Raw genomic sequence first — 21,562 nt, 5'->3', positions numbered from 1 at the left:
TAACATTTAGAACATTACACCATTTTTTCTATAAAAAAATATTTTAAAGATAAATGTAAAAAAAAAAAAAAAATCCTCACAAGTGTAGAAACTTACTTAAAAGTGTTTCTTTCTTCCATAGACCCCCAAAGGGAAATATTAGACCAGTAACAAGACAGAACAAACAGTGTTGGCTTCATAATGTCAAATCTTCAGTGACTCGATACACCCTATTTGAAAATTTATTAGTTAAACCTTAAAATATGCACATATTCAAATAGGACCAATTAGATTCCAACAGCAGGAGATGTGTGAAGTGCTTTTATGATACCTTAAGATTTCGTTGGGGGAGGTGTGGAACAATTTGAGGAAAAAGGAGTCAATTGATATGTTTGGATGCTCCTTTAATTTTTTGCTGAAATTTAGGAAACTAACAATTGCTGATATAGGCCTACACGTCGATCTGCACATCATTAGCTCAGCAATACTTTAATATACCTTAACAAGAAAAAACATAGTAACATTATTTCAATTTTTAACACAAATAATGAAAACAGTTCATGATTAAAGCACAATGTTGTAAGTGCTAAAATTAGCATGAGCTATGCTTTTATAAAACAAATAATATCATATACTAACACTGCTCTCATATAGTTTCATGTGGTTTGCTTTAACCAAACATAGAGAGGAAAATATGAACATATGTAAATTTACCAAATAAACTATTGTCTAAGTGTTTTATGACAATTCTACTGTAAAACAAATAGAGTTTAACAAAGGTTTATAAGAAGAGATAAATAAGTCATATGACAAGACATAACATATGTTAAAGTTAAATAAAATTACCTGAAATGCCCTGCGGCACCATGCAAATGTTCATCAAAATTCATCCTGGTGCAAACATTGTTCAAAATACATATACAGTAATCATTTGACCGCAAAACAAAATGATCACAATGAATTTGAATACCCACACCCTACATTCATTAAGCTATGGACAAGCTTACAACATCAATCTTTGCAGCCTTAAGTTTAGGTAGACTTTAAAGTTCCTGTAATGTACATCTTAGATCCGTTTAAAACTGGTGAGAACGTGCTCATCTGTTTGCTACGATGTCTCTTTGACCTGCGGCATATCAAGTAGAACATCTCGATCACGTTCAGAAGCAGAGAGGTACACGACATCACCAGCATGAAGATGATAAAGATGGTTTTCTCTGTGGGACGAGACATGTAACACTCGACCGTATAAGGGCAAGGAGATTGGGAGCATTCTATCTTAGGGATCATTACGAACCCGTAAATATAATACTGGCCTACGATAAACGCAGCCTCAAGCAAGATCTTAGCAAGCAAGCTTGCTAGGTAACTACCTAACAACTGGCCCTTGATTATAACTTTGCCATGATCGTCAGTGTATTTGGTATGTTTGAGGCCTTGCATTTCCTCATGGCTTTCAATCTTTTGTCTCAGTTTCTTTTCTTTGTGGAGGATATGCAGAACGTGGCCGAAGTATAGAAGCGTTGGTGTCGACACAAAGATAATCTGAAGAACCCAGAAGCGAATGTGGGAGATTGGAAAGGAGTGATCGTAACACACGTTTTTACAACCAGGTTGCTTAGTGTTGCAGATCATTTTTGATTGTTCGTCACTCCACACCTTTTCAGCCCCGGCTCCGAGAACCATGATCCTGAAGACAAAGAGGACAGTGAGCCACACCTTCCCAATGACCGTGGAGTGAGACTGCACTTTGTCCAGCAGCTTGGAGAGAAAGCCCCACTCTCCCATGCTTGTGCCTTTAGTATCTTCTCTGCCTGGAAAACTAGGGGAGAAAAGACAGCATTTTGAGGTGCTGGGTTTTGATATATTTCTTTAAAAATCTATTTGACCTAAGAATGGATTTATTCAAAATCAAACCCCATATGCAGTGAAAAAAATAAAAATAATAATAATAATAAATAATGAATTTCTTAGTCAGTATGTTCATGTTGTTTTCCAGTTCAAATATCTAAACTTTCTTAAATTTAAACAAGAAAAGCAAAATGACTTAAGAAATTAAGTCTTATATTCCAGAAAATAAAATTAAGTTTATGCTTAGAAGAAGATTTTCTTAACCCATTTACTTTTTTTTTCTTGTTTTAAGCATAAAGTGATTTTTTTCCGATAAGTATATATATATATATATATATATATATATATTTATATTTATTTATATTTATATTATTATATATATTTATATATATATATATTTTTTTTTTAGATATTTGTTATGAAAAACAAGACAAAAAAACTAAAAAGGAAATTAAAATTTTAGCGATGTGTTATTAGCTTTCAGTGAACTCAAGTAGAATTTTTATGCATTACGCAACTCCATAAAGGAGGGGAAAAAACAAAATTGTTTGAGATCACCGTTTCAAACTTAAAAAATGTACTCCACATAATGTGTTTTTATACTCATATTGCATTTTGTTCTTTTTATGTATGAGCTTCAAGTATTCATATCAGGATTCCCATCAAGGAATAGGCTAGTTCACTCAAAATTGTAATGTTTTCTCAACACTGCATGGTTTTCTATTTTCCATAGGCAAAGATTTTGTGATTATTCAATGACCAATGCTTGCTGATTGCAATCAAAAAAAGAAAAAAAGAAAAACGTAACCCAAGTACTTTTGTGGACTGTGACAACTATCTGATGTTCAGAAGATAAAAACGTTCAAGCTACGGTGTTATAAACTTAAATCACATTAAGCAAACAAAATATGATTTTGAATTGAACATCAAAACATTTACTTAGAAAGAAATTATGAGTTGCACTTCAGTGGACAAAATCAAAACGACATTGATTGCTGTCTATATTTATCCTCAAGGGGTCTTTGACAATAAGGAATAGAATATGCAACTAATTAGCAAGCAGATGATTCAACATCAGCCCTCAAGATAGAAAATGTTTTAACAATGTGAATGACTGGCTTTTTCAATCTAGCATTCAGTTTGAAAGAGTAAATGGTTAACATTCAGCAATCACCAAAATCCGTCTGTATATCAGTACAATTTAACATGTTTAAATTATAATCAGTTTTGGTACATATTTAAAGTACACAAGATCACATATAAAAGAAACACAGAAGAATTTTAAATATGTAAATTATATATTTTTACCTGTGACAACTTGCGTCTCAGTGCAGAGCTTATTGACTGTGTTGCTCAATGATTAAATGAGATGTGTCAGGTGTAAAGATTGAACTTCAGTGCACTGGGTTTCACAATGTCTTTTTTTTTTTTTTGGCTGCCACCTTCCTCTTGACGTCTGATTAAAGTTCCATGGCCATATTTAGGATAACAGGATGAAATTGAGTCCAAAGTTAATTATTAATCTTGTTAGAGAATCTACGAGAGATACGTGAGACAAGATCCCTGTACCTTTGTATTCTCATGTACTCATGCATATAAAATATACAGATAAATCCATCCACAAGAGCTTGATTTGTCATCACTGTGATTCATAACATTACTGAAATTTCTGAACACAATAAAAACTGTGAAGTAAAAGCCACTCTGTTTTGAATGTTTCATCATGAGAGAAGAGAACAGAATAAATATTCTCTTGGCATTCACAAGAGAAGGAGCTTTTATAACATAATGAATCTTTGGGTTTTAGTGCTTTAGGCTATTCATCTTCTATAAGATGCAGTTATTCTACGCTGAAGAACAGTGATAAAAATCAGCAGTGTGGTCATATTTGAAATATGCGAGAACAACACATATCAACGTAAAGATAATGCAACTTGCAGAGCAATACAAAGAGAAGAACTCAAAAAATGCCTTTTATGTGCATACAGTACACTCTGTCTCTCAGTACAGCTGTCATAGTGGCAGTACCTTTTCAAAAGGTACATATTTGTACCTAAAGGGTCATTTTGGTACATTAAAGATTCATATTGGTACTTAAAGTGTACATATTAAAAACCTAATAGGTACAAATGTGTACCTTCTGAAAAGGTACCGCCCCAGTGACAGCTGTTGTACCTTTATTTCTGAAAATGTATATTAATTTATACATGATTCTTAAATAAAAGCACCAGCACTGCATTCATTGTTTGAATTTGTACAGAAATGTTAAAACAGTCTGTGTCTTTAAGGTAATGAGCAATTAGTAAGACAGTTATTAGATGTTAGCAGTCTTTAATTGTTCTAATTATTAGTCTAATTAAGAAATTGTTCATTCCTAAATAGTATTATTTTCCACCACAAGGAAACAGGTTTTAAAGAGGAGAAGATATTTTGCGGAAAAAAAGAAACTTCTGCTGATTTAAAAGTTTTATTTCAAAGAAGGATATTGTCATCATGCTCTCTAATCATCACAGACACCAGTTAACATTCAGAATACACATGAACACAAATGAGTTTCTTTGTAACGTAAAATATGGCCAAATAAAATGACAACATCACACAAACAGACAGTGCTTAAGTCGCTTACTGACTCTTAATACATATATTTACACACAATATATACAATCATATAACAGTGAGTTTTTATATCAAAACTATCCAATTAAATTAAATCAAATAACACACTCGTTTGAGGTTTATTATACCAATACTTTCTTTTTCAAGTGTGTAAATAATGGACCATAAGCTAAGGGCTACAAAAATCAAACTGTAGATATGTTTCTCTAAAAACTTGGCAGATTGGAGAAATTTCGGAGATAAAGTCTAAATCTAATGGTCTTCCATCAATTGTTTTTCTTCTTTCGCCCCATCCAGGCTTCCTCCAAGACTCTGCCCGCTCTCGTACTGTTTGTTCAGTTTGTTTTGCTTCAGCGCATCTTCAGAGGTCATCCAGGATGATGGCAAACTTGCGGGGTTTTTAGCCGAAGTGATATTATGTGTGCGTTTCTTGCTGCTCCGGCATCCGACCCTGGTGCATAGCAGGTAAAACACCTCTATGACATTCAGTAACAGAGACACACAGGCTACCACTAGCATAAAGATGATGAAGATTGTTTTCTCTGTTGGACGGGACATGAAACATTCTACAGTGTAAGGGCAAGGGGATTGGGAACATGTAAACTTGGCGATCATCACAAAGCCGTATAAATAATACTGTCCGACAATGAACGCAATCTCCAAAATTATTTTAAAAAACAACTGGGTTAGATAGCTGCCGAGCAGGTTTCCTTTAATTTTGACGTGACCACTTTCATCTGTGTATTTGGGGGCCTTCAACTTGTTGCCCTCGCCGAGACGTTGTATCTTCTCCCTGAGTTTGTTCTCTTGGTGAATGACCTGCACTGCATGGCCCAGGTACAGCAAAGTTGGAGTGGATACAAATATGATCTGCAAGACCCAGAAGCGGATATGAGAGATGGGGAACTGCCAGTCGTAGCACACGTTCTCGCAACCGGGTTGCATCGTGTTGCAAACCAAATTGGATTGTTCATCACCCCAAACGCTCTCCGCCGCTGCTCCCAGCACCAGGATCCTGAAGATGAAAAGGACGCTCATCCATATCTTGCCGATGACGGTGGAGTGAGACTGTACTTTGTCTAATAATGCTGAGAGAAATCCCCAGTCTCCCATGTTTGCCGATACTCAGACTTTCCTGTAAAAAAAGACATAAGGAAGAAAAGGAAGATTAAATACAAAGTTCATTTTAGACATAACTTAATCAATAAGCCTTTAAATGATGTTCATCATTAATGGTATGCTCTTAATAGATTAATATACTTAATCATTAATAACTCCTTCAAACAAGTTGTTACTGTGCCCATGAAGAAAAGCAAAACATAAAAAAGGTTGTACAGGTAAAAGAGGTTTTATTAAGAAATGTAATAAATTAATAACAACAAACTTTAAGTAAAGTATATATTTTATGAAACTATATAAAATGCATTAATGATTGTAATAAATTAACATATGGTGCAAGCATTTAAATGTACTACACAGTGTTTTACTGGATCATGGAAATAACTTATTAATAATTATTTCTGAATCTTATTCATTGACTAAGCATCCGTGGCTACTGGTCAATCTAAAATACTTTAAAATGGATTTACATGAAATACATGTTCAATTTATCCTCTAAAATCTCACTCTTTCTTTAAAACATTTCCTGTATTAAAAAATGCAATTACTTAGATTGACTAATTGGATATTAGTAATTAAGCACCTAGCCTGATTAGTTGGATTCTAATGTTTTGTGTTTAATTAATTCTTAAATATTGTCTTTTCACTCCACGAGACAAACAGCTTTTGTATATGCTACATTTTAACTATGTATCCATGAACAAAAATGTACAAACAATGTAATATTGATTTCACACTTACCTTTAGTTAGTTGTACCTCTTCCTATTAGAATCTAAGCCGCATACCAAGTGATAGCTGAGAATAGTTGAACCTTGATTTTTGGGCTTTGCTAAGATTGCGTAATAGCTGAGAGTGGCCTGCTGTCACGTTGTCCAACAGTAAAAGAACAAGATCTTGAATGAAAGTACGCAGGAGTGCCACATTAATGATTAAAAGGCTTTTGAACAATACTTAAGTCTCTAAACCACACAACTAACATTAAACTGTATTCTAACTAAAAAAGTATCTATTCGTGTGTAAGTTTTTAAGGTACTTTAATACTTTATTCAGCAGATATTCATAGAATTGATATTATATAATGTTACAAAAGAGTTATATTTCAAATAAATGCTGTTCTTTTGAACTTTATCAAAAAATCCTGAAAGAAATTATGATTTCCACAAAAATATTAAGCAGCGAAACTGTTTTCAACATTGATAGTAATCAGAAATGTGTTTTTTATTTAGCACCAAAGCAGCATATTAAAATGATTTCTAAAGGATCATGTGACACTGAAGACTGGAGTAATGGCTACTAAATATTCAGGAATAAATTGTATTCTAAAATATAATAAAATAGAAAACTGAATTATTTATCAAATTTTTGTTGATCAAATAAATTCAGTTATTTATTGTTTCTATTATAAATAACTATTTCTAATAGTTATATTCTATTATCTTCTATTATTATTTCAGCCTTAAAAAAAAAATTCCCCTAAATACAGAAACGTAGCAGAAACAACAACAACAACAACAACAACACAGTTTGATACTTTACTTTTATTGAACCTTTCTACAGAGTACAATTTCAGACTCAAATGAGAAAAAAAGAAGAAAAACAAAAACAGATAAGCATTTCCAGCAGTACATTATTGATTTGTTAAACATAGAGAGAGTCATAGTGTGCTTGAAGTTGGGGGGTCTCGACCATGCACGAGTCACTTGGATCAGTGGCTGTTTGCTGAAGTTGACCGTGTGAAAGCCTTTGTGTACAGAGACCTGCTAAACAGATATGGACTTTTGGCATGTCAGCACTGCGGTTCTCTGAAGCCAAGCTCTTGGCTGCCTCATTGCCAAGTTCCCTCCTGAAGCTCTAGCTCATGGTTCATCCAGTATCACATGATCTATAGTTTTGAAGTCCTTCCTGTTTACAACCGGGGTCACAGGAGTGATGGCGTAGTCCTTTTTGCAACTGAGACACTCGTTGACATAAAGATATTAGATCTCAATCACATTAAGGAGTAGAGAGAGGCAGGCCACCAACAACATGAACCAAATGACGATGGTTTTCTCAGTAGGCCTCGACAAGAAACAGTCCATCTTGTGAGGACATGAAAAACGGCCACAGGCGTATTGGTGCTGAAGAATATAGCCATAAAGGTAGTACTGGCCTAAGATGAAACCTATCTCTAAAAGAATCTAGCAATGCAAACTCAGAATGTAGCATCTCAAGAGATGCCCCTGAAGGTTGACCTTCCCATTGTCCCTGCTGTACTTGGGAAATTCGTAGCCTTTTATGAGAAATAGATTGATTTGCTCATTCCAAAGCTCTTTCTACATCTCTCTTATTTTCTTTTCGACATGGGTGACGTGGCCCAGGTAGGTTTGGACACTGAGATGATCTGCAGTACCCTGCAACACCTGGTCATAGCAGACATTCTCGCAGCCCGGCTGTTCTGCTCGTCAGTATCATGTATCACAGTATCATGGCACCGGTGCAGAGGACTACAATCCTAAACACAAACAAGAAAGTGAGACAGAATTTTCCCACCACCATTGAGTGCGCATGGACTCTATCCATCAGTCTTCTGAGAAAGTCCCAATCACCCATCTTAAATGCTAACTGAATTCCTGAAAGAAAGGACAATATCGTTTATTGGATATTGCAGTTCGGCTGCAATTTACATGCAGCGATGCTCATAATTGGTTTTCACATATTTTATGCAAGCACTATTTATGGATTCAGAAAATACTGTGTTAATAGGTCTGGAGGCATAAGTTGAACATACATTTTCTTTTTCTTCTTCTTTTTGTTTGAACCATTTTTGCCATTCAAAAGTTTGGGGTTAATAAAACTCTTTCATGTTAGTGAAATAAGTCTTATAGTAACCAAGGCTGAATTTATTTGGTCAAGTATGCATTAAAACAGTTACAATATAAAATATTTTAAGAATCTTACATATTTAAGAATTTATTTTATTTCTTTGATTGCAAAGATTAATTATTCAGCATTATTACTCCAGTCTTGACTATTATCCACGTTGAAAACAGTTGTGCTGCTTATTTATTTATTTTTTTCAGGATTCAGAATCGATTTAAAATAGAAAGTTATTTGTAACATTATAAATTACTTTTCATTTAAAGAACCTGCCAGAAACTCCTGAACAGAAGTGGAAATAAGTAAAGAGAGAATATCATAAGTAGGCATCAGTGATAAATAAATGTGCTCTTTTTGCTTACCAAGTTTAATAAGACGGAGATGAAGTTTCACCCGCTCAGTGAGGGCTCCGGGGAGATGGTGTAACAGGTTTTCTCAAACCCTCATTTTCATGAAGAGGCAGCTTTTGAAACAATTATGACATTATCAGTGTGTGAACTACTACCAGTTTTCAGCCTTGACATCTGGAATTGGAAGATTTAGTCATGTATGTTCGAATGGGTTTTGTATGCAAGTTTATATGACATGCATTATATAATAGCTTTTGTTTAATATATTGTACTATACGTCTTTACATTCCTGCACTACTCCAATCTGAATATTGAAAGTATTTGTTTTCAAAAAGGTTTCCTAAACATACTCCTTTGCTCACCAGTCTTTCAGCCGCAAAGATCATCCTTGCCCCCTCCCCTCCATCCTGGACATTTTCACGATACACAGTGCTCTATTCACCGTTTACCCTGAATTACCTCTTTTGCACAATGTCATGTACAGTATTTATGTAAAGTACTTGTATTGTTTGTCTTAGATTATGTATAGTCAACTAGTATAGTATATGTATAGTTAGATTACAGCTTTCAGTAGGTTTGCTATGTACTGCATAGGTTCAAAATAGTTTCTTACTTCTATTGTTGTATGTTCATATTTGTGTTTAATAATCTAGAACAATGGTCCTGTGAGACATTTCATTCCACTGTATGTCCACTCATAGCAGAATGAAAATAAAGCTTTACTTGACCTATTTTAATATTACATGAGTAAAGTGCATTACGTGTTCTTGGCAGTAGACTTTCTACACTTTCAAAGATAATACTGGCTGTGTGAGCATGACTGGAGTTTATACAATGGATTGTATAAACTCTAGTCATGCTGACAGCATATATAAATCTTGGACCTTTTATCTATTACAAAGTAATTTTACAACATTGATTTGATCTATAACAAAACACTTTCATGTAGTTTTAAACTGCATTACAGTTAATGAAGGCGATATCAGAATTTAAACATTTGAGCTTTTTATTGATAATTTCATAGTTGCAACAAAGAAATTAGATACACTGTAGTAATATATACTCAATATCTACTGTATTGAGTATAGCCAGTACACTCAAACACTTGGAATCTAAAATAAATATTTAATTTAGAAAAACTTTTTTCTTTTTTTAATATATGAATCTGACCTTTGCAAATACATAAAGAATGGATTAAAGAAAAAAAAACTGTAGTATATAAACATTATAGATTTGTTATCACGTTCCAACCTCTCAAACAACTTGTTTTATATTTGTGCAAACAAATATATTGAAAAAATTAGGCATTTCACTCAGAACTCAGTATAAGGGGGTAAAGGGACTGGGTGAGTAGTTGATTTTCAGTTTTAACCCTGTTTCAGTTTCATCACCCATGTTATTCTGAGTCTGGTCAAAATAAACTTTGCAAAATCAACTATGTCTTTCACATGGAGGGGAAACACCCCTGTTAGGTGGCCCTCGTGAATATGCGTGATCCCAGCATCCATACCCACTCTGGCATGCACTGCACCAGTCGAAACTAGAAAAAGAAAAAGCATAGAAATACTAAATATACACATACCATATAATATAGAAAGTTGTCTACAATGATTGCTTGACTACCTGTATGGCGTGAGGCCAGTATCCCGTGGTTCGGTGAGAGATGCCTAGAGTTGAAAGAGCATGGCTGGCATACACTTGTGGGCTTGGCTCCAGCCAGCCAACAGGACTGTAACCCTCAGATGCTTGAGATGAGACTCTAAAAGGCAGCAAACTCTGCACAAAGACTCCTCGATGACCATATTCATAGTGCAGAGAGTGACTGAAGTTATCAAGAAAAGCCTATGGGGGATTTAAAATGTGAGGGAATCATAAGACAAATTAAAACAGTGTACAGTATATAGAGTGCTGCAGAGTTGACATTTTGGCTAAAAAACAATACCTCTGGTTCCATTGTCCTGATTCCTGAAGTAAATATTTGTATGTTTTTTTTTATGGTTAAGTGCCTGAGATAAGGTCTGTCTTTAACACAAGCTCAAGAAATTGTAATGTTTTATTGGCTAGATGGGCTACACAGGTTGTCAGACATTAAAGGTCATCATGCCAAACTCATCTACTCACTAGTCAACTTTTACAGTCTCACTGTGTTGATAGTCCCACTATAAACTACTCCAACTCAAACTTTCAGAGAAAAGAGCTGTTGTTAAAGTCATGTGATAAAGTCATGTGACCATGGTGTAGTCCTGTAGTTTAAATTCTAGTTGTGTTCATTTGTGAAGATTATAATGATTTTTTTTGGTCAAAGAGCTTATTTTCTGCAATAATCCAAAATCCTATAAAATTCCGTTGGGGAGTTGACAAGAAAACCATGGTAATGCTCACTTCCTGATTGGTCTACAAAAATACATTGTCATGGCAGTACTCTAATGGATGGAAAATGAGTAAAGATCTGACCGTAGATGCAGAAAGAGCAGCCTTTCTGGAAGTCGGACACAAGCAGCGCCCATCAGAAATGTTGACCACTGCTCCTTTTCCCCTTTCCACCATATTGGGCAGTGCCAGACGGGTGACAAGAGTGGCAGCTACTATATTTCTATTGATAGTGTCCCACAATATAGACTCAGAGATGTCCATAAAGCCTTGAGAGAGGTCCAGAGATCCATCCAGACTGTTAACAATAACTCCAATATCTTTACCGCTGATGGCATCTTTAATAGGTTTGCAGGCTGAGGGGCCCTGACTGAAATCAGCTTCAATTAAAATGGCCTCTACCCCGTATGTGTCTGAAATGGCTTTGGCAGTGTCAGCTAAGTTGCTGATGTCACTGCTGATCAGAATCACACAGATGCCATGCCTGGCCAGTTCCTCTGCATATGCCTTTGCTATTGCCTCTGAAGCACCTATTAGAAAGAAGGGGTCATTTTTGTCAATTTAAGTTTGGTAAATATCAGTATGCAGTATTATAACACCAAAGTTCAATGCATGAATTAGATAATCAAACATGATGATTATTCGCTTTTAAACCTACCACATATAAGAGCCCATTGTCCATACTGCTGACTAAGATCTCTATGGGAGACAAGACGAGGAATAAAGTGAAGCCTTATCAGACTATAGCAGTCCCTCATAAATATCACAGCCTTGCTGGCTGTGTAACACGCACCCACAAACGCCAGCGTTTCCAAATGACAACTGCACGATCTGGCAATTTCTCTATACAAAAGCTGGAAGCTGTCAACAGCGGCCATTATAAGCAGAAATCCTTACAATTATTTACTCTAAATGAGGTGCCAACGAAAAATAATAATCTTTTTAATTCAACGAGTTAGTTTGCACACAACTAGCTAGAGTACGTTTGTTAATACGAGTAATATTTCACCAGATTCTCCTCCTTGGTTTTGTCACACAACGTGAATCAGGAAACCCTGAACATTTAAAAGTCACGTGACACACTCGCGTCACGTGACCAACACTGGCGTTTTAAGTCAGCGTCACACACATGCAAACATCACCTTTATTCGTATTTCTGCGGTTCTATATTATTTATTTTTACATTATTCGCTAACGTAAACGTTTAGACACCGGATATATTCTTACGGTTGTGCCGTGAAGGTTATTTTTTGCAAATAAGGGGTGTTTTAATGCGTTTGATTTAGCTCAGCTGGGCTTGTTTCCATAGAAACGTGTAGTGCTAACGGATGCTAAGCTGATTTATACACAGCGCTGTGCTGTATGAAACGACTGATTATGAAAGATTTTTAATGTTATGGAAGCGACGTACATCTGTTTGGACATGATGTGAAAATATTGCAGGTAATTTTTAAAACTGTGAGCTGTATGTGTAATGTATATTTGTTTATGAGAAAATATAAGCTTAATACCAACACTTGAATTCTGAACATCTCAAGTTTAAGTACTTAACGTACATGATATTTAATGACATGTTGGGATGGGATATGATGTAGCCTAAATGTTATTATCAGTGTATCGATGTTTGATATTTTTAGGGATATTGGTTAGCCTTGTCTATAATGTAGATAAACCAATCAAATTTGAGCACACAAGACACGATTCTATGTTTCTTAAGATTTGGAAATGGCTTTAATGTTTGAAATTAGTTTTATAGACAAATGCAATTTGTGGCTACATATTAATTTCATCTTTAAAATGTATTGTTTGTTTTACTGTATAATGGATTGCGTCCGATACCGAAGGAAAAGCAGCAAACAATTGTCTGGCATACATGGAAACTCCTTCAAAATCATTCCAGGAATCTAAACTTTGTGGGAATATATAACACATAGATTGTCTATACTTCCCACCATTGTTACTACAGGTCAAGCACACCTTGCTTAGCACCTTGTTTTGCAAGGAGACCCCCTGTAGAGAAGAGCTGATCACACCCCTGAGAAGCGATGTCTCAGTTCTCCAGCGAGGATGAGGCGGAGCTCCAGAGCCTGCTGCGAGAGCTCCTGAAAAGTGTCAAAGATAGAATCTCAGGAGCACCATCAGTAGAATGTGCTGAGGAGATTTTGCTTCATTTGGAGGAAACTGACAAGAACTTTCACAAGTGAGAGACCTTTCTCTTCCAGTACATGTTGAGCCTGATTGTTATTACTGTCTGTTTTCATGACCTCTCTCTGTTTTCCAGCTATGAATTTGTGAAGTACCTGCGGGCATATGTAGAGAGCAGTTTGGGAACTGTTATTGAAGAAGAGACTGAGAATTTCACCAGGGGTGATGGTCATGCTATTGGGCCGGGACAGGACACCCTGGTCCACGCTGTTACGAAGAGGACTAGGGAGTCCGCACAGTATGTGTTTTTATGACTCCTGTTACCAAGTGTTTCTTTTTATAAGACGTTTTTGTGGATGTTTGCTCACTGCATGATGCAAACATATCTGAACCAATGCAATGGAGAAAGTAAATATTGTCAGGAATCTTTTGAAAATGAAAATAATGATGTAATGCAGTGATGAAAGTCAACGTACCATGTGTTTTCCCGATGTAACTAATAAGATGTTTTATTAAATACTTCACTTTCTCATTGCATGATGCAAAAATATCAGCACAAATGTAATTTTGAAAGTAGTTTGAAATGAATATTTTCAGAGAAATTCAATTGCAGCAGCTGATTTCACATAATTTTCTCCATAAATATTTACAAAGTTCTTTCAATAAAAAGTTCTAAGCCATGAAACAAACTAGCCATCTTCAGAATAAATAACAACATTACAGTCACTGATTTTAAACAGAAAACAGGCTCAAGACTATGTAAGTAATGTCTTATAGGATAAAATTAACTATGGATACCATAAAGCATTGCAAATTACATAAATGAATCCGATCCAACAAGAGGATATATATATATATATGTGAAGATTATAATGATTTTTTTTGGTCAAAGAGCTTATTTTCTGCAATAATCCAAAATCCTATAAAATTCCGTTGGGGAGTTGACAAGAAAACCATGGTAATGCTCACTTCCTGATTGGTCTACAAAAATACATTGTCATGGCAGTACTCTAATGGATGGAAAATGAGTAAAGATCTGACCGTAGATGCAGAAAGAGCAGCCTTTCTGGAAGTCGGACACAAGCAGCGCCCATCAGAAATGTTGACCACTGCTCCTTTTCCCCTTTCCACCATATTGGGCAGTGCCAGACGGGTGACAAGAGTGGCAGCTACTATATTTCTATTGATAGTGTCCCACAATATAGACTCAGAGATGTCCATAAAGCCTTGAGAGAGGTCCAGAGATCCATCCAGACTGTTAACAATAACTCCAATATCTTTACCGCTGATGGCATCTTTAATAGGTTTGCAGGCTGAGGGGCCCTGACTGAAATCAGCTTCAATTAAAATGGCCTCTACCCCGTATGTGTCTGAAATGGCTTTGGCAGTGTCAGCTAAGTTGCTGATGTCACTGCTGATCAGAATCACACAGATGCCATGCCTGGCCAGTTCCTCTGCATATGCCTTTGCTATTGCCTCTGAAGCACCTATTAGAAAGAAGGGGTCATTTTTGTCAATTTAAGTTTGGTAAATATCAGTATGCAGTATTATAACACCAAAGTTCAATGCATGAATTAGATAATCAAACATGATGATTATTCGCTTTTAAACCTACCACATATAAGAGCCCATTGTCCATACTGCTGACTAAGATCTCTATGGGAGACAAGACGAGGAATAAAGTGAAGCCTTATCAGACTATAGCAGTCCCTCATAAATATCACAGCCTTGCTGGCTGTGTAACACGCACCCACAAACGCCAGCGTTTCCAAATGACAACTGCACGATCTGGCAATTTCTCTATACAAAAGCTGGAAGCTGTCAACAGCGGCCATTATAAGCAGAAATCCTTACAATTATTTACTCTAAATGAGGTGCCAACGAAAAATAATAATCTTTTTAATTCAACGAGTTAGTTTGCACACAACTAGCTAGAGTACGTTTGTTAATACGAGTAATATTTCACCAGATTCTCCTCCTTGGTTTTGTCACACAACGTGAATCAGGAAACCCTGAACATTTAAAAGTCACGTGACACACTCGCGTCACGTGACCAACACTGGCGTTTTAAGTCAGCGTCACACACATGCAAACATCACCTTTATTCGTATTTCTGCGGTTCTATATTATTTATTTTTACATTATTCGCTAACGTAAACGTTTAGACACCGGATATATTCTTACGGTTGTGCCGTGAAGGTTATTTTTTGCAAATAAGGGGTGTTTTAATGCGTTTGATTTAGCTCAGCTGGGCTTGTTTCCATAGAAACGTGTAGTGCTAACGGATGCTAAGCTGATTTATACACAGCGCTGTGCTGTATGAAACGACTGATTATGAAAGATTTTTAATGTTATGGAAGCGACGTACATCTGTTTGGACATGATGTGAAAATATTGCAGGTAATTTTTAAAACTGTGAGCTGTATGTGTAATGTATATTTGTTTATGAGAAAATATAAGCTTAATACCAACACTTGAATTCTGAACATCTCAAGTTTAAGTACTTAACGTACATGATATTTAATGACATGTTGGGATGGGATATGATGTAGCCTAAATGTTATTATCAGTGTATCGATGTTTGATATTTTTAGGGATATTGGTTAGCCTTGTCTATAATGTAGATAAACCAATCAAATTTGAGCACACAAGACACGATTCTATGTTTCTTAAGATTTGGAAATGGCTTTAATGTTTGAAATTAGTTTTATAGACAAATGCAATTTGTGGCTACATATTAATTTCATCTTTAAAATGTATTGTTTGTTTTACTGTATAATGGATTGCGTCCGATACCGAAGGAAAAGCAGCAAACAATTGTCTGGCATACATGGAAACTCCTTCAAAATCATTCCAGGAATCTAAACTTTGTGGGAATATATAACACATAGATTGTCTATACTTCCCACCATTGTTACTACAGGTCAAGCACACCTTGCTTAGCACCTTGTTTTGCAAGGAGACCCCCTGTAGAGAAGAGCTGATCACACCCCTGAGAAGCGATGTCTCAGTTCTCCAGCGAGGATGAGGCGGAGCTCCAGAGCCTGCTGCGAGAGCTCCTGAAAAGTGTCAAAGATAGAATCTCAGGAGCACCATCAGTAGAATGTGCTGAGGAGATTTTGCTTCATTTGGAGGAAACTGACAAGAACTTTCACAAGTGAGAGACCTTTCTCTTCCAGTACATGTTGAGCCTGATTGTTATTACTGTCTGTTTTCATGACCTCTCTCTGTTTTCCAGCTATGAATTTGTGAAGTACCTGCGGGCATATGTAGAGAGCAGTTTGGGAACTGTTATTGAAGAAGAGACTGAGAATTTCACCAGGGGTGATGGTCATGCTATTGGGCCGGGACAGGACACCCTGGTCCACGCTGTTACGAAGAGGACTAGGGAGTCCGCACAGTATGTGTTTTTATGACTCCTGTTACCAAGTGTTTCTTTTTATAAGACGTTTTTGTGGATGTTTGCTCACTGCATGATGCAAACATATCTGAACCAATGCAATGGAGAAAGTAAATATTGTCAGGAATCTTTTGAAAATGAAAATAATGATGTAATGCAGTGATGAAAGTCAACGTACCATGTGTTTTCCCGATGTAACTAATAAGATGTTTTATTAAATACTTCACTTTCTCATTGCATGATGCAAAAATATCAGCACAAATGTAATTTTGAAAGTAGTTTGAAATGAATATTTTCAGAGAAATTCAATTGCAGCAGCTGATTTCACATAATTTTCTCCATAAATATTTACAAAGTTCTTTCAATAAAAAGTTCTAAGCCATGAAACAAACTAGCCATCTTCAGAATAAATAACAACATTACAGTCACTGATTTTAAACAGAAAACAGGCTCAAGACTATGTAAGTAATGTCTTATAGGATAAAATTAACTATGGATACCATAAAGCATTGCAAATTACATAAATGAATCCGATCCAACAAGAGGATATATATATATATATATATATATATATATATATATATATATATATATATATATATATACTGTAGAAGTACAATAAAGTTAGGGGTAGGTAAGATTAAAAAAAAAAATGTTGTAATGTTCTTGTGCTCGCCAATCATTTATTTAATATAAAAAAGGTAGTCTGCGTTAGTACATGATGTAACTACAGAAGAGTCAAGTTTTAAATAGGAAAAATATTGAAACTTTTTGGTCATTTTTGAGCTAGATGCTAACAGTCTAATCAGATTCAATGATCTATGCTAAGCTAAAAGTACTTCCGCCAGACCCGGAGATCGGCTGAATGGATTCAAAATCGGATAAAACTCAGCCTATGATCAAAAAAAAAAAAAAAACATGTTTTTTTTGTATCTGTAGGTATAAACAGATGATGCAGACTCTGAAACAGACCATGATGGTGGTTGTGGAATCACTGATCAATAAATTTGAGGAAGATCAGTTGAAGAAAGAGGAAATGGACAGGAAGAGCCAACATGAGCAGTCAAGCAGTCATTACACCGACAACTGCTCTGACAGTGACTCTTCATTCAATCAGGTTGTTGTTATATAAGTTCAGATATGTTACAGAGGCTTCTATTGTTTCTTGGACAAGCATATCATTGTGATTATCTCAGCATTTTTCACTCTATGACTTTACATTCATACCATAAACTTAATCACTAAATGATTTCAACACGCAGAGCTATGCATTTATCAAGCATGAACAACTTCAAGTCATCGCCGAGAAGCTTGACCCCGGTAGACCACGAGAGGTGAAATCTCCTATTGACACACCCACTTCCCATAGTTTCAATTGTAAAAAGAGAACAGTCATTCTGATTCAGAGATGATGTGGTCATCCTGAACTGTTTAATTGCAGGTTCGCTTGGAAGCTTTGCAGTCTTTGTGCTATGCCCCTCCCTCTGATGTCCTGAGCTGTGAAAGCTGGACTGGCCTGCGCCGAAATCTCTCTGCTGCACTCACTGATCCTGACCCTGAGCTCAGCGTAAGAGATAAGTGCTAAATAAGCACTGACCTTAGCCATGGCCTCAACAACAAAATAGTTTCCTTAGCTGCTTAATGTGGAAAAACAAGGGCCAACATTTTCAAGCAGTTGACAGAGAAGAGATGTGAAAATGGGAGGCCATGACCTATTCCACTAACAGCATTAGTATAAGTATTGTGAACCAGGGTTGTTATAATCAACTAAAACTAAAAACATGTAAAAAAAAATTACTTGAAATAAAATAATTAACTGAAGTAAAATAAAACTTATTAAAAAACCTAAACATTTTATTATAGTTTAAATTGGTTTACTCCAGTAAGTGAAATATAAATTATATACATTTTATTAATAATATAAACTATACAGTCTAAAAAGTTTTGAGAATTACATAAATATTGGAAATTGCTGCTAAAGTTTTTATAATAGCAATTTGCATATACTCCAGAATGTTGTGAAGAGTGATCAGATGAATTGCATAGTCCTTCTTTGCCATGAAAATTAACTTAATCCCAAAAAAACCTTTCCACTGCATTTTCATTGCTGTCATTAAAGGACCTGCTGAGATCATTTCAGTAATTGTCTTGTTAACTCAGGTGATAATGTTGACGAGCACAAGGCTGGAGATCATTATGTCAGGCTGAATGGGTTAGAATGGCAGACTTGACATGTTAAAAGGAGGGTGATGCTTGAAATCATTGTTCTTCCATTGTTAACCATGGTGACCTGCAAAGAAACGCGTGCAGCCATCATTGCGTTGCATAAAAATGGCTTCACAGGCAAGGATATTGTGGCTACTAAGATTGCACCTAAATCAACAATTTATAGGATCATCAAGAATTTCAAGGAAAAAGGTTCAATTCTTGTAAAGAAGGCTTCAGGGCGTCCAAGAAAGTCCAGTAAGCGCCAGGATCGTCTCCTGAAGAGGATTCAGCTGTGGGATCGGAGTGCCACCAGTGCAGAGCTTGCTCAGGAATGGCAGCAGGCAGGTGTGAGCACATCTGCACGCACAGTGAGGCGAAGATGTCAAGAAGGGCAGCAAAGAAGCCACTTCTCTCCAAAAAAAACATCAGGGACAGATTGATCTTCTGCAGAAAGTATAGTGAATGGACTGCTGAGGACTGGGGCAAAGTCATATTCTCTGATGAAGCCCCTTTCCGATTGTTTGGGGCATCTGGAAAAAGGCTTGTCCGGAGAAGAAAAGGTGAGCGCTACCATCAGTCCTGTGTCATGCCAACAGTAAAGCATCCTGACACCATTCATGTGTGGTGTTGCTTCTCATCCAAGGGAGTGGGCTCCCTCACAATTCTGCCCAAAAACACAGCCATGAATAAAGAATGTTGAAATTTTGGGTCCATGGCCTTGAAACTCCCCAGATCTTAATCCCATTGAGAACTTGTGGTCAATACTCAAGAGGCGGGTGGACAAACAAAAACCCACTAATTCTGACAAACTCCAAGAAGTGATTATGAAAGAATGGGTTGCTATCAGTCAGGATTTGGCCCAGAAGTTGATTGAGAGCATGCCCAGTCGAATTGCAGAGGTCCTGAAAAAGAAGGGCCAACACTGCAAATACTGACTCTTTGCATAAATGTAATTGTCGATAAAAGCCTTTGAAACGTATGAAGTGCTTGTAATTACATTTCAGTACATCACAGAAACAACTGAAACAAAGATCTAAAAGCAGGTTAGCAGCAAACTTTTTGAAAACTAATATTTATGTAATTCTCAAAACTTTTGGCCACGACTGTATAGAAAAAAATTAGAAACCCACTAAAGAATTAAACTGTAATAAAATGTGATCAAAAATAAAAATGAATTCAGAATATTAATTAATACATATCAGGATGATACTAAAATAACACTGTTGTTAATATGTTGTGCTTTCACAGGATAAAGTCCTTCAGTTTTTTGCAAAAACATTTGCGTCTTCTCCATTAAATGTGACTAAGGATATCTACAGTACCATAGGTAATAGATTAACCTTATTTTAGCAGTATGAAGTATCTATTAATATTCAGTATATACAGTATGTGAACGTCAGTCCGTCAGTGTGTCAACATCTCTCTTCAGCAAAAAGCTTGGAGGCTCATTTCCTCTACCATAAGTTGAGTTTTCCCAGCGGCTCTACAAGTATTGATGCGAACAGACCAGATATGGCCCGTCTCCTCAAACAAGTATGTGACATTTCCTTCCTCCTATGAATGAAGATAAGTAAAGTTTAGCTAGCTTGGATACAAATATGAATAAAGTTTTGCTTGCTTGTATAAAGATGAGTTTCTTTCTGGTCATTCTAGATGAGATTAATAAATGACTTTCAGAAGGAGGTGACAACATTTTGGATACGACATCCTGAGAAGTGAGCGTTCACATTTCCCAAATATTGTATGCTGTATCTTTATTGTGTCAGATTGGCTTAAATAGAAATGCTTTTTGTTCCCCTTGTGCTCTAGGTACATGGAGGAAATCATTGAGAACACCCTCTCTCTTCTCGCTCTGCATTCTGAACAGGGCATGAGCAGCCCAGGCTCAGAAAAATCCCTAGAGCCTATACACTTAATCTCTCTGCTAGATATCAAAGCCACCTGGTTTAAGAAATGGATGGTGAGCCAAGGTTTTATCAAAGAATAAACAAAACCAAAAAAACGAAACGCACATACCATTTTCTAAATAAGTATTTTTGAATTTTAACTTTACTTTTTTTCATTAAAACAAAGGAATATATCTTGAATTGATTTGTCTAATAACAATAACTACTTTACCGGTAGTCATAATGTTTTGATTATTTTAAGCACAAAATTAATTTATGTTCTGTAAATATAAATGCTGCAAATGTTTTAAATTAAGTATGGGTCGTTACTGCGGGAAGTCGTGGCCTAGTGGTTAGAGAGTTTGACTCCTAATCCTAGGGTTGTTAGTTCGAATCTCGGGCCAGCAATAACACGTCTTAGGTGCCCTTGAGCAAGGCATCGAACCCCCAACTGCTCCCTGGGAGCCACAGCAGAAATGGCGGCCCACTGCTCCGGGTGTGTGTTCACAGTGTGTGTGTGTGTGTGTGTGTGTTCACTGCTCTGTGTGTGTGTGCACTTTGGATGGCTTAAATGCAGACAACGAATTCTGAGTATGGGTCACCTTCTTGGCTGAATGGCACTTCACTTTTTATTTTTTTTGCCTGCCAATTTTGTAGTTATAGTCTGGATTTTTAAAACTTTGAGTATTATTTATTGTTCTTGGTTTAGGTTGTTTAGGTACGTTTCCTGTAAAATAATGTATACAGTATGTAATTCTGTTAAAACGGATGTCAAATTATT

The 21,562-nt window shown here is 36.1% G+C and overlaps 6 protein-coding genes and 1 pseudogene across 8 annotated transcripts in view; 2 read left to right on the top strand and 5 right to left on the bottom strand.

The window, feature by feature from the left end:
- Positions 1-6,455, bottom strand: part of LOC132106544 (gap junction Cx32.2 protein-like) — a 324,589-nt gene extending 318,134 nt beyond the window's left edge. Inside the window, exons 1-2 of the mRNA XM_059512320.1 lie at positions 6,307-6,455; positions 4,551-5,581 (exon numbers count right to left, since the gene is read on the bottom strand). Coding sequence (XP_059368303.1) covers positions 4,699-5,559 — 861 coding nt within the window. The 5' untranslated portion in view covers positions 5,560-5,581; positions 6,307-6,455 and the 3' untranslated portion in view covers positions 4,551-4,698. The remainder of the gene's footprint in view (positions 1-4,550; positions 5,582-6,306) is intronic.
- On the bottom strand, positions 332-3,260 carry LOC132106528 (gap junction Cx32.2 protein-like). The gene is made up of 2 exons (XM_059512287.1): positions 3,139-3,260; positions 332-1,801 (listed from the first exon to the last, which is right to left on the bottom strand). The coding sequence occupies exon 2, from the start codon at positions 1,765-1,767 to the stop codon at positions 1,012-1,014; it is 756 nt and encodes a 251-aa protein (XP_059368270.1). The 5' UTR covers positions 1,768-1,801; positions 3,139-3,260; the 3' UTR covers positions 332-1,011.
- A 749-nt stretch (positions 6,456-7,204) lies between the features above and the next one.
- LOC132107391 (gap junction Cx32.7 protein-like) lies at positions 7,205-8,285 on the bottom strand (annotated as a pseudogene).
- Positions 8,286-9,760: 1,475 nt separating this feature from the next.
- LOC132106543 (inactive hydroxysteroid dehydrogenase-like protein 1) lies at positions 9,761-12,191 on the bottom strand. The gene is made up of 4 exons (XM_059512319.1): positions 11,801-12,191; positions 11,227-11,672; positions 10,396-10,614; positions 9,761-10,312 (listed from the first exon to the last, which is right to left on the bottom strand). Exons 1-4 carry the CDS (start codon positions 12,018-12,020, stop codon positions 10,241-10,243), a joined length of 957 nt encoding a protein of 318 aa, XP_059368302.1. The 5' UTR covers positions 12,021-12,191; the 3' UTR covers positions 9,761-10,240.
- A 47-nt stretch (positions 12,192-12,238) lies between these two features.
- Positions 12,239-13,824, top strand: LOC132106547 (protein broad-minded-like). Its single transcript, XM_059512323.1, has 3 exons — positions 12,239-12,585; positions 13,109-13,342; positions 13,424-13,824. The coding sequence occupies exons 2-3, from the start codon at positions 13,188-13,190 to the stop codon at positions 13,599-13,601; spliced, it is 333 nt and encodes a 110-aa protein (XP_059368306.1). The 5' UTR covers positions 12,239-12,585; positions 13,109-13,187; the 3' UTR covers positions 13,602-13,824.
- A 347-nt stretch (positions 13,825-14,171) lies between these two features.
- Positions 14,172-15,301, bottom strand: LOC132106545 (inactive hydroxysteroid dehydrogenase-like protein 1). Its single transcript, XM_059512321.1, has 2 exons — positions 14,903-15,301; positions 14,172-14,774 (listed from the first exon to the last, which is right to left on the bottom strand). Exons 1-2 carry the CDS (start codon positions 15,120-15,122, stop codon positions 14,269-14,271), a joined length of 726 nt encoding a protein of 241 aa, XP_059368304.1. The 5' UTR covers positions 15,123-15,301; the 3' UTR covers positions 14,172-14,268.
- Positions 15,302-15,344: 43 nt separating this feature from the next.
- The window catches only part of tbc1d32 (TBC1 domain family, member 32), a 35,772-nt gene continuing 29,554 nt past the window's right edge, over positions 15,345-21,562 (top strand). For 2 of the 3 annotated variants that reach the window (XM_059512304.1, XM_059512303.1), the window contains exons 1-10: positions 15,348-15,687; positions 16,211-16,444; positions 16,526-16,687; positions 17,627-17,804; positions 17,950-18,021; positions 18,129-18,254; positions 20,144-20,222; positions 20,325-20,428; positions 20,549-20,610; positions 20,705-20,855. In XM_059512304.1, coding sequence (XP_059368287.1) covers positions 16,290-16,444; positions 16,526-16,687; positions 17,627-17,804; positions 17,950-18,021; positions 18,129-18,254; positions 20,144-20,222; positions 20,325-20,428; positions 20,549-20,610; positions 20,705-20,855 — 1,089 coding nt within the window. In that variant the 5' untranslated portion in view covers positions 15,348-15,687; positions 16,211-16,289. Of the gene's footprint in view, positions 15,688-16,210; positions 16,445-16,525; positions 16,688-17,626; positions 17,805-17,949; positions 18,022-18,128; positions 18,255-20,143; positions 20,223-20,324; positions 20,429-20,548; positions 20,611-20,704; positions 20,856-21,562 lie in introns of all 3 variants that reach the window. The other variant, XR_009424156.1, reaches the window with a different exon arrangement.

Source organism: Carassius carassius, chromosome 27 (assembly GCF_963082965.1).
Source record: "Carassius carassius chromosome 27, fCarCar2.1, whole genome shotgun sequence".
Classification (NCBI taxonomy): domain Eukaryota; kingdom Metazoa; phylum Chordata; class Actinopteri; order Cypriniformes; family Cyprinidae; genus Carassius; species Carassius carassius.
The sequence above is the reverse complement of the archived record's forward strand: the minus strand, read 5'-3'. Positions and strand labels throughout refer to the sequence as shown.

Coding starts and splice junctions, on each gene's coding strand:
- LOC132106545 (XM_059512321.1), bottom strand. CDS start 15,122: ATGGCCGCTGTTGACAGCTTCCAGCTTTTGTATAGAGAAATTGCCAGA. Junction 14,775..14,902: donor ACAATGGGCTCTTATATGTG/GTAGGTTTAAAA, acceptor TCTTTCTAATAG/GTGCTTCAGAGGCAATAGCA.
- LOC132106528 (XM_059512287.1), bottom strand. CDS start 1,767: ATGGGAGAGTGGGGCTTTCTCTCCAAGCTGCTGGACAAAGTGCAGTCT.
- LOC132106543 (XM_059512319.1), bottom strand. CDS start 12,020: ATGGCCGCTGTTGACAGCTTCCAGCTTTTGTATAGAGAAATTGCCAGA. Junction 11,673..11,800: donor ACAATGGGCTCTTATATGTG/GTAGGTTTAAAA, acceptor TCTTTCTAATAG/GTGCTTCAGAGGCAATAGCA. Junction 10,615..11,226: donor CTGCTCTTTCTGCATCTACG/GTCAGATCTTTA, acceptor AATCCCCCATAG/GCTTTTCTTGATAACTTCAG.
- LOC132106547 (XM_059512323.1), top strand. CDS start 13,188: ATGTCTCAGTTCTCCAGCGAGGATGAGGCGGAGCTCCAGAGCCTGCTG. Junction 13,343..13,423: donor ACTGACAAGAACTTTCACAA/GTGAGAGACCTT, acceptor TCTGTTTTCCAG/CTATGAATTTGTGAAGTACC.